This window comes from Eurypyga helias, unplaced genomic scaffold (genome assembly GCF_000690775.1).
Source record: "Eurypyga helias isolate BGI_N326 unplaced genomic scaffold, ASM69077v1 scaffold10904, whole genome shotgun sequence".
NCBI lineage: Eukaryota > Metazoa > Chordata > Aves > Eurypygiformes > Eurypygidae > Eurypyga > Eurypyga helias.
This window is the reverse complement of record NW_010245802.1, coordinates 39,788-50,032: the sequence shown is the minus strand read 5'-3', so window position 1 is coordinate 50,032 and position 10,245 is coordinate 39,788. Positions and strand designations below refer to the sequence as shown.

The 10,245-nt window shown below is 35.7% G+C and overlaps 1 protein-coding gene across 1 annotated transcript in view; it reads left to right on the top strand.

Moving 5' to 3' along the window:
* Positions 1–551: 551 nt before the first annotated feature.
* The window catches only part of ASAP1 (ArfGAP with SH3 domain, ankyrin repeat and PH domain 1), a gene marked incomplete at both ends in the record, with an annotated part of 48,252 nt that continues 38,558 nt past the window's right edge, over positions 552–10,245 (top strand). Inside the window, 6 exons of the mRNA XM_010150204.1 lie at positions 552–626; positions 1,025–1,074; positions 2,759–2,888; positions 3,653–3,738; positions 4,758–4,833; positions 5,654–5,740. Coding sequence (XP_010148506.1) covers positions 552–626; positions 1,025–1,074; positions 2,759–2,888; positions 3,653–3,738; positions 4,758–4,833; positions 5,654–5,740 — 504 coding nt within the window. The remainder of the gene's footprint in view (positions 627–1,024; positions 1,075–2,758; positions 2,889–3,652; positions 3,739–4,757; positions 4,834–5,653; positions 5,741–10,245) is intronic.

Genomic DNA, 10,245 nt, shown 5'->3' with positions numbered 1-10,245 from the left:
GGTAATCAAACAGGTGTGGACTTCATGGCGTGAAACTTAGTCTTGAGAGTTTAAGTAGTTGTCACATTTCCCTGCTGGACAAGGAAAGGAACAGTTTTCCCAAATAATTAGAAATAAGCAATTCTTCCTCTTGTTTGTAGTTGAATTAACAAGTGCCTTGCATGTTAATCTGCCAGTAGCACAGCAGGTCCTTGCTTCTTGCTCAGGAGGCTATAAGAAAATAATTTGTTTCCTAAATAATTAAGCAGTATTCAAATGTTTCCTTCAAGAAATTGATGATTACCTTGAGGTGTTTTCTGAACTCTGCTTTTATGCTATTGTTATAATTCTGGTTTTATATCACCCTATATAATTAAACATTAATTATAATGCTTATGTGTCTGATGCAAGGAATGTTGAATAATTCTTCCCGAAGTTAAATTTAGTATTAATGTATACATTTTGAGGTGATTGCAACTTTATTAGTAAAGTTAAAAGTCTTGGTGGCAGTAGTTTGATAAGATCTAAATAAATCTTTCAGAATTGTAACAGTATAATGCTTTTCTTTTTAGCTCCAGGGTTTAAGCCACAATGTTATTTTCACTTTGGATTCTCTCTTAAAAGGAGACTTAAAAGGTGTTAAAGGGGTAAGTGTTGAAAACTAGCTTTTTATTTAGGGAAATGTTTCCAGGTTCAACTGCTTGTGAGTGTTCTCCATTCACCTGTGAGATTATTTTTTTGTATTGGCATCCATTAATACCCTGTGTGTAGCCCAAAGAACAAATTCTTTGTAGGAGGCTCATCTCCTACAAAGACTCATCTCCTGCTCATGTAGGAGAAGCATCTGACTGTGATGCTTCTTCAGAGTTTCTTTGTAAATTCCTGTCTTAGGTTGCACAGGAAAGCAATACTTTACAAGACTCAAAAATAGTATTTTTTCCAGCTGCTGTCTAACAAGTCCCAAAACAGTGGGTTTTGTTGTTTTTTATAAATTGGTAACTATAAAGTTTTTAAAATGTTCTAAGCACATTTTCTGTTCCCTAAGGACCTCAAAAAGCCTTTTGACAAAGCCTGGAAGGATTATGAAACCAAATTGTAAGTATTTCCCACCCAGGCCCAAATCCCCCCCTTTTATTTTTTCTTCCTTCTTTCCCTGTCTTGGTCCCAAACTCTGTAATGTGTCTGTGGACAGTAAATGTGAATATGAGGAAAGCATCTCTTCTGTGAACCTCCTGTCTCCGCTAATAAAAATAAAATATTTTCATGTTCTCTGTGTAATAGTTCAATGACTGCCCAGTTTTTCTGTAGTGTCAGGAAGTTAATTAATGGTGAGACACTGAACATTGTAAAATGAATTCTGGAGATTTCACTGGGCATTTACGAATTTTTGTAATCACGTACATAAAATGCATTGACAGTAAAAATTGTGAGATTTATATGTTAAGCAGTATTGCAGAACGGTATGTTTTGGAGAGGCAAGCTTTTTAGTGCAGTTTATACAACTTCTAAAATATCTGTGGCTTAAAAAGATATTTTCTTGCTATAATTCCTGTCTTCTGTGGGTAAAGAATGATTTATAAAAGCAGAAGTTTCGGAACAAGTAGTGTTGTAGTTATTGAAATGTTAGTGGAATGGTTTAGAAAGCTGTCAAGGAGGAGATGGGCAATTGCTTTGTCAGAGTTGAAGAGCTCTTAGGAGTTAATTCTTTTTTTTTTTTTATCCTTTCATTTATTCCCCCTTTAATTACATTATTAACTTTGTTTCATTTATGTCTAACCAAGAGGGCGGCTAAAAGCAATGAAAGAAAAAGTCTTGCTGCTTAGAACTGTTGAAAAATTTATTATCAGCATAATTTTCTTTCTTACATATAGTTAACTTTTGCCTTCAACATTCTTTACAATGTTAACTGCTTGTGAACAACTGAACTGGAAATGAGTTTATTACTAATCTAAGGCAAAAAGGAGATTCCAGACCCAAAATCATACCCTAGTGAGTTGAGCATTCAGATTTACATGCAGAATTGGGATTGGGTTTTTTTGTTTCTTTTTAGCTACTTAGTTCTTACAGGCAAAATATGGCAAAAATATGGAGTAGTATTCTGTAGACTGCAAATTGTTTAAAAAAAAAAAACCACCTTTCTGCTTCTCAAATTGCAGTATGTAACATCAGGGATGTCTTTGCCAGCCCCGTTAATACCAAATGCCACTAAACAGAACTTAGGATCGTGAGAGGTATCTCATAGAGCCTCAATACATGGAATCCTCTGTGGGATTATCCAGTTAGTCTGCAGAGCAGATACGTATAGACAGCCCAAAAGTCTCAGGATGGCCTCCCAATTCCATATATGCATTTCAGAATTTCAGTGTTGGCTTTCTCTGAAAAGTAATGACTGGAAGTCATGTCATTTAGCGTAGGAGATAAACTTCATATGCTGCTTTTTCTAAATTTCTGCATTACGAACATGAAACATGTTTGATGATATTTTGCCATACATGTATGCTTTACACTGCAGTATATAGAAAGAATGAGATTTTTAAAAAGTTTTTCCCCAAGTAGCATGCAAACTGGAGAAGGGAGTTAAAGGGTGAAAGACAGGAAGAGCAGCTTCAAGACTCCATTACTTTGGACACTTAAACATACACAGGATTTGGTATCATCGAGGAACTCTTCTTCAGAATGGCTTCTTTAATATTTCTTGAATTTTTTTTTTATTCCCTAAATAATACTATGTCAAGTGATAGTAGAACTTCTCTAAAATGTTATCTAATTTAAATTTCAGTACAAAAATCGAAAAGGAAAAAAGAGAACATGCAAAACAGCATGGGATGATAAGAACTGAAATAACGGGAGCTGAGATAGCAGAGGAAATGGAGAAGGAAAGGCGGCTATTTCAGCTACAGATGTGTGAAGTAAGAAAAAGGTTTCAGCTTTTAAGACACCATAACTTAAAATTACTTTGTGGGCCTTACTAGGAGGTGGTGAAATCTACTTTGTCATTTAATGAGGGTGGAGGGAGGAAATTACTTCAGTGTCACGTAGTTCAGCAATATAAAGATAATTATTTTAGCAACTCTGTGCAAAACTTAGCTTCTTTTGTTGTGCTCCTTTTCCTTATTTTTAGATTATTATGCTAAAGTTGTCAGCTGAAAATATACTACGGAAATATCTCTTAATTTTTAAGGTTTATGGTTGAGCTATTCAGGAAGTGGGTTTTATATCTTTCTTCCAACATGCTTTCTGAAGCCTTCTAACATTTCCAAAGTGATAAATGATAGTGCTACGTTAGATCCATAAAACTGCTTTTCATATTAATAGCTCTCTATATTACATTTTCTCTGGTGATTACTTTAAATTGCATAGTATTTTTATTTTTAGAACATTTCAGTAATTACTACAGTAGCATTAAAAAAGGGACATCTTCAGACAGTCGTAAAAGATTGAACTTCTTCCTGAATTAGATTTATGTTTTGAGGTGTTTTGAAGTTTTTAGGAATGGTCAAATAAACTGTTCCCTGTTTTATATTTTGCTTAGCTGTGGTGGATTGGTGGATTAGGAGGCAACCCCTAGGTTAAACACAGATAAAATGTATTCCTTGAGCAAATGATGAATTGATTGAAAACTGTTGAAGGTTGTGAGACATGATTCTCAACATATTTTTCACTGTCTATACAGTATCTTATCAAGGTTAATGAAATCAAGACAAAAAAAGGCGTGGATCTTCTGCAGAACCTTATTAAGTATTACCATGCACAATGCAAGTAAGTGCACTGCTTTTAAGATTTGGTTACAATTTTCATTTTTACACAAGGGTTTGTTTCCCTGTGTTGAATTTTTTTTGGTTACATCAGGAGTTTTAAGTTGTAATCTGTCAGGTGTCTGCAACTTCTTCTTAGGCTATAGTCTGCATGTTGCATAGAAATTTTGTTTCCTGAGGGATAGATCTAGAATGTAATTTTAGAAATAACTTGTTTATTCTATTTCCTAGTTCATAGTTCTTCTGTAAATTTTAAAACCATTGTGAAAGCTAGTGATTTCTTTGAAATTCCTTGAGGTGAAGCCAGTAAGATAGGATGTTGTCATCAGTAGAACCACAGAGGGAAACATACAGGAACTTTTATTTAAGTTAAATGCAGGAAAGAGATTACTAATGGGAAACATGTTGACTAACAGTGATTAAAAAATAAGATAAGCTCTGTTCTCTTTAATTTGATATCTGTTAAAGTTGCAGTGGTCAACTCCCACTGTCACACCACGGAGAAGGGTTTTAAACAAACAAACAAGAACTACCAAAAATAATCCCAAACAAAAATAAACCCACAACAACAACAGAAGCTTATAAGTGATACATACCAATTGATTTCTTTCTGATTTTCTAATTTAGAGTAAGTACTTCAGGATAGAAGTTAAGTGGCTATTTAGATACATCCGTCATTCGTTGTCACTTTGTATACTAACATATGAAGTGCTTATTTGGTTCATTATGTTTTTATACAATGAGACTAAATCAGCAAAGTAAATTAAATGTTTCTGGGCTGAAATGCAACTGTCAAACATTTCTGAAGTATATTATTAAGTTAGAGGAATGTTGAAGTTGTGCTGTTGTGTGGTTAGATTGATAATAAAACAGTTGACTCTGAGACAGATTTTTTTGTTTGTTACTAATATGGGTGGAGCTGCGTAAGTTTTATTGGTTTTGCTGTTTTTCTCTACAAGACAGTTTACTTTGTGTTATGAATTAAATGTATTCCTGATAAATCACAGGTATTTCTCATTATAGTTTCTTCCAAGATGGCTTGAAAACAGCTGATAAACTAAAACAATATATTGAAAAGTTAGCTGCTGACTTATATAATGTAAGTATTCTTGTAAGTACTTTAAAGTCTGAAAATGGAAATATTTTGTTTGTATGGATAAATTGGAGATAAGATTACAAGGGGGTATATTTCATTTGTATCTTATCAATGAAAAGCCTGTTCTTGGAAACTTTGATTATAGTTAGGCTGAGGAAAACAACATCTTGGCTATCTTAAACTTTGTTTTCTGCTTTTATAGTTAATAGGAAATGCAGCTTTCATTCTACTACTATTGTAATATTGTATTAGATCAAAACTAATTTAAATTAAAACTAATTTAAAGTGGGAATCTTTGAATCAGATTACATTATTGGCACCAATTTTAGCTACCACTTTCATTTTTTCGTAACAAACTGCTTGATAATAGCACCATAATTTTTAAGTGAATTAACAGTGTTCATGGAAGGCAAGTAATGATGTGGAATCAAAGCTCACTTGTCACCCAAGTGCTTTGTGTTCTATAACCAGAATTAGAATAATCCCATTTGCTTTTCTAGTTTGGGACAAAATTACACTGTATTTTATTCCTTAAGTTAAACTTATTGGAGTTATGAGATGAAATTAGTTGTGTTAGATGTAGTGAACCATAAAAGCGTAACAGAATGGGGCATGCGGAGTTGTGTGTTCTTTTCAGCTTGCTTTTAAAGTCATACCTGCATAGAAGTAAATACGTAAGAATGGACTGGCCCATGAAAATAGACTGAAATATTAACAGAAACCCAGAACAGTTGAGCTGGTTTCTCAGGACTCTGAAGTGGTATATTGGAATACATAACAAATACAAGTTGCAATCAGAAAGCATATGGCACTCTTTCCGTAGATAAAGCAGACACAAGATGAAGAAAAGAAACAACTTACTGCTCTTCGTGATTTGATAAAATCATCTCTGCAGCTTGATCAGAAGGAGGTAAATAGTTTAGACATGTTATTCTCGGAGATGATGTGAAATTATGAATTCTGTATTCAGAAATCGCCTTCACTGATGTTCAGTTTGTGTAGTTGTAGTTCAGAAGTGTACATTTTGATAAAACTAATGCTTAGAATGTCCAATTACATGTAAAGAAATAATAGGTTTAGATTAATTTTATGTTTCCACCTTTATATATGAAAAGAATTACTCTTTTTTTTTGGTGTAATTTTATATTTTGAACATACGTTTGAAGTGTACTATAAGAACAGTTGTAATGGATCAGATAAATGCTTCATCTAGCCCAGTGTCCTATCCTTGACAGTGATAAAGAATGTTCAGGAAAAAAAGGGTGCCTTCCATCCCTTTGTCTGTGTCTTGCCATTCTCCAGCTGGATTATGTTCAGGATTTTCCTGATCTAGGTGATCCTGGGTAAGCCAGAACGAAAACTGGGAGGCTTGTTTTTATGTATGGTTTCTGTATTACTGTTCATCTGCTAACTCACATGGATTTTGTGGTGATGATCTCCGTCCCAACCCCTTTTGCTAATTCTGCATCATAAGGTAGAAAATGTGTGTGTTAATCAGATAGAAGGGGCTGAGACAAGGCAGTTAAAAAGAAAAATACATCCTGAGTGACACAGGTATCGGGAGTGAAAGGAGGGCATGCAATGTCTAGTCGAGATGTTGTGGAATACTCCTTAAACTAGGAGATAGCATGTAATATATATCTCAGCTTTTACCTGAGATAATGTTGTGTTTTTTTCCCAGTCGCAGTGCCCGAGTGTCAGAAATGTTGAATATGCCTTGGTGAAGATGAGTGGTGTGGGGGTGGCTTCCTTTAGGGAAAAGATTGCAAACCTTCTGTTCAGTTTTCTCTTAGGTTAAAAAAAAAAAAAAAAAAAAGTATTTGCCAGGTGTCTACTCAGCTTATTAAATATTTATTATTAAATATGAATTATAATTAAACATTAGGCAGAGACCATTCTGCTGTGTATATGTGATCATTCACATAAATGGTTGGACAGAATTGCTAATATCAAATATACCTAAGGGTGTAATTTACAGCCAGATGTGCTGAGTCAGCCAAGTTTCCAACAGCGATCAGTCATGGATATTTAGGGTAAAAGGCAGGGCAATAAACACTGATACTTCCCCAGAATACCCTCCCATTCGTAGTTGGATCGCAAAGGCAGTCTCTCCACCACGCAATGGATTTATTCTTTGGATTTGTGCAGTTACTTTTGAAGGGGTGTAAACTTACAGCTTCTGTTACACCTGAGTCTTTCCCACCATCGCTACATGTTGTGTAGCAAAATCTTTTTCCTTCTGTTGGTTTTGAACTTTTCCTCTGCATACCCTACTGGGGATGGGAGTGCCTGTGAAGGTGTGGTACCATTGCAAGATGATTTCTGATCTTTTTTTCTTCTCCTGTAAGTCCTAACATTGACTTGCATTTTGACCAGTGCTTAATGCAGAGAAGGGGCTGTGTAAAGTTTAATCAGCTGTAAAGCTCTAACAGTATCATCCTGTTTCTGAATGTTTTTAGTCAACTCGCAGTATTTTATTTTTTACCCTCTTCGTCACTTAGAATTTGTTTTATGCAGATCTTAACCTATCATTTATTGTCAAGTTATGCATTATCATGAGGTCCTTGAGAAATTCTTCAGTCAGCCGTTCTTGGATATTCTGAATAACTTAAAACCATCCTGCAAACTTTGAGAGTTTAGTTCCCACTTTTCCAGATTGTTTGTGTTAGACACCACATGGGCTGGTGCAGCTTTCTGTGAAACTCATTGGTTCCCTGCTTTTAACTTCATAGCTCATCTGAGGATGTTTCCTCTTGTCCTGTTGCAGTGTAATTCCCTCCCTTTCACAAGGAACGCCAAGTCCCCGTTCAAAATCCAGGTACACTGTATCAGTCTGATTTCTCATGTGTATCCACTTACTCCTTCAGAGAACTCCAGGAGATTTTTGAGACATAAACTTTGTGTACAAAAGCTGCACTGATTTTTCCAGTATATGTACTAAATGTACTCTTAAAAGTAGTTTTCATTATGTGGTGTGAAGCCTACTAATCCTGGAAGCTTACTTTCCTGTAATTCTTCTGGAACTTCTTCAAATTTATGACTTTAGTATCTGGGGCAAGTAAGTGGTTCTATGAGCTTCCATGTAATTTTTTAGGTAGCACATTGTAATTATGGCTACTGCATGTAGATAAATGGCTTGAAGTTAGTAAATTATTTCAGGTGGAATTGCAATTAATGAGGAGTGATTGAGGAATCATTGCTTACAGTGTAGCGGTGGTGGGCTTTTTTGTCTTTTGAATACTTGCCTCTGTATGCTTTTGTAATGTAGTTGTACGTTATATAGGAAGTAAACCTGGCCAGTAGGCTGTTCGCCTCGCTGAATCTTTAATCCCGTTGTTTTGAAGGACAGCACAACCTTACAACACACTGTACATGTTCTTAGATTATTTTTTTATGTCAGAAATGATGACAGGAGCACTACAGAGCACCTTTAATAAATCCTGATTTATTTTAAGACCTGTCAGCTCTTTGCAGTACACAGTTTTCCCTTAGCTCCTACTCTACAGTCTTTCCCAGTGCACTGTTTGGTATGTTCTGTCCTTTCATCTCCAACATGCACATGGACCTACTAGCTCTCTTCTATAATACTGAGCTTCCCATGCATGAGTTACACTTGTAATCTCCCTAGAATCTAAATCACTCTGAACGTAACTCATGCTCTTCCTCCGTCGTCATCCGGGAAAGTCGAACAGAGAACACTACATTTCATGAGCTATTTGAAAATTACTTTAAATTCTGAAGCGTTTCTGTGGATCAATTCCCAACACACAGAGGAACAAGACATGCTCTCTACTCAGGTATATTTTTCTTCCACAGGCTGATTATCTAGAAGTAAAGGAAAATGCCTCCTTCTCTCCTGGCTGCATTGTGTGGTGTTAAGTTCAGGCTACTTGGTGATCAGCCAGATCTCAGAAGTAAAGTAGGACAAACAGGTTGTTCTTCTTGGGTGCCGTGTATTGTACATGCACGGCTGCATAAGTACAAGTCAAGGTTCAGAAGTTGCTCACTGAGGTTTTATGAGGTAGAATAACTAAATGAAAGAGTTTCTGGCTTTTGGTTACTTAGTTCTTGAATGTGTAGTAAAAGCAACTCTGTTTCAGTGGAAAGTAACCTCATTTAAAATATAAAAAAGAAACAAATCAAATTCTGAGATTTAGATAGATGTTGTAATAAAGTAGCTTCACAGGCATCAGCAAAACCAACTGTGCGTCTCTTCTGACTCTTAATTACAGTGTAGATAAATCCTAGGATTTCTCTTGGAAAAAAAAAAGTATGGTATTTATATAAAAGTTAACGATAAATATAAAAATAATGCGTTCATCTTTAAGAGAATTCAAATTTTGTCTTAGAAAAAAAGGAGTAATATTATGATTCTCATATTCAGGCAGATCAGGGTTGGGGAGAGAGATCGATCTGCTGTAATGAAAGAATCCAGTATTTTGGATAAAGTAACTATTTGATCACATTGATGTTGTGATCACATCCACAGAGAAGCTGTGGATGCCCCATCCCTGGAAGTGTTCAAGGCCAGGCAGGATGAGGCTTTGAGCAACCTGGTCTAGTGCAAGGTGTCCCTGCCCATGGCAGGGGGGTTGAAACTGGATGATCTTTAAGGTCCCTGCCAACCCAAACCATTCTATGATTCTATGTTGAAGTGTCTGTTTCAAAATCAACATGAGGACTTGTGATTCTGCTACATGACATGAGTCAGAGCATAATGATGCTGGCAGATAGTGCGGAACTTGATCAAACAATGTCTCTGTTATTTAGGTATTCAGTGTTTTATTCTTGAAATAGCATGGCAGCATTCGTTACTCATTAGTTAAGTGACAAGGAAACTTGATGACACATGTTTCACCAGTCAGCTCTCCATCACTGTATCTGAATCTTCATGTAAAGCTGGGCTTTATTACTGTGACAGATGGCCTGGTCAGTTGTGATTAAGAATACATTTTCACCCTTATATTAGTGCATTCTAATCTCACTGTTGGAAAATTTGTGGATTAATGGAAATATTGAACATGAAATGAATGAGATTTTCTCTGGTGGATTTGTAAAAATTCAGAAGTATTTTTACTTTGGCAGGGAGACAATTTGAAATAATAAAATCGAAGCCCTGGTTCTGTGCAATTTTAAGTTTCTTTGAGCCTTTGTGTGAGTGAAGGAAGTTGAAACCAGTGATTCCTGTCCAAATTGTAAATGCTGCTGCCTGTAACCTCTTTGGAGTTGCTGTTAGAGAAGTGAGATTCCTACCCATCTCAGGCAGACCTGCTGTCACAGGTGATGAGAGATTCCTGCCTGGCTGTTAAAGCATTAGGCTTTAAAACAATGTGTATGGAAAAATTACTCTTCAGCACCCATACTTTTGCTCAGGGAAAAGTACTGATTTACTAAGTGAACTAGCCTTGTTCCCTA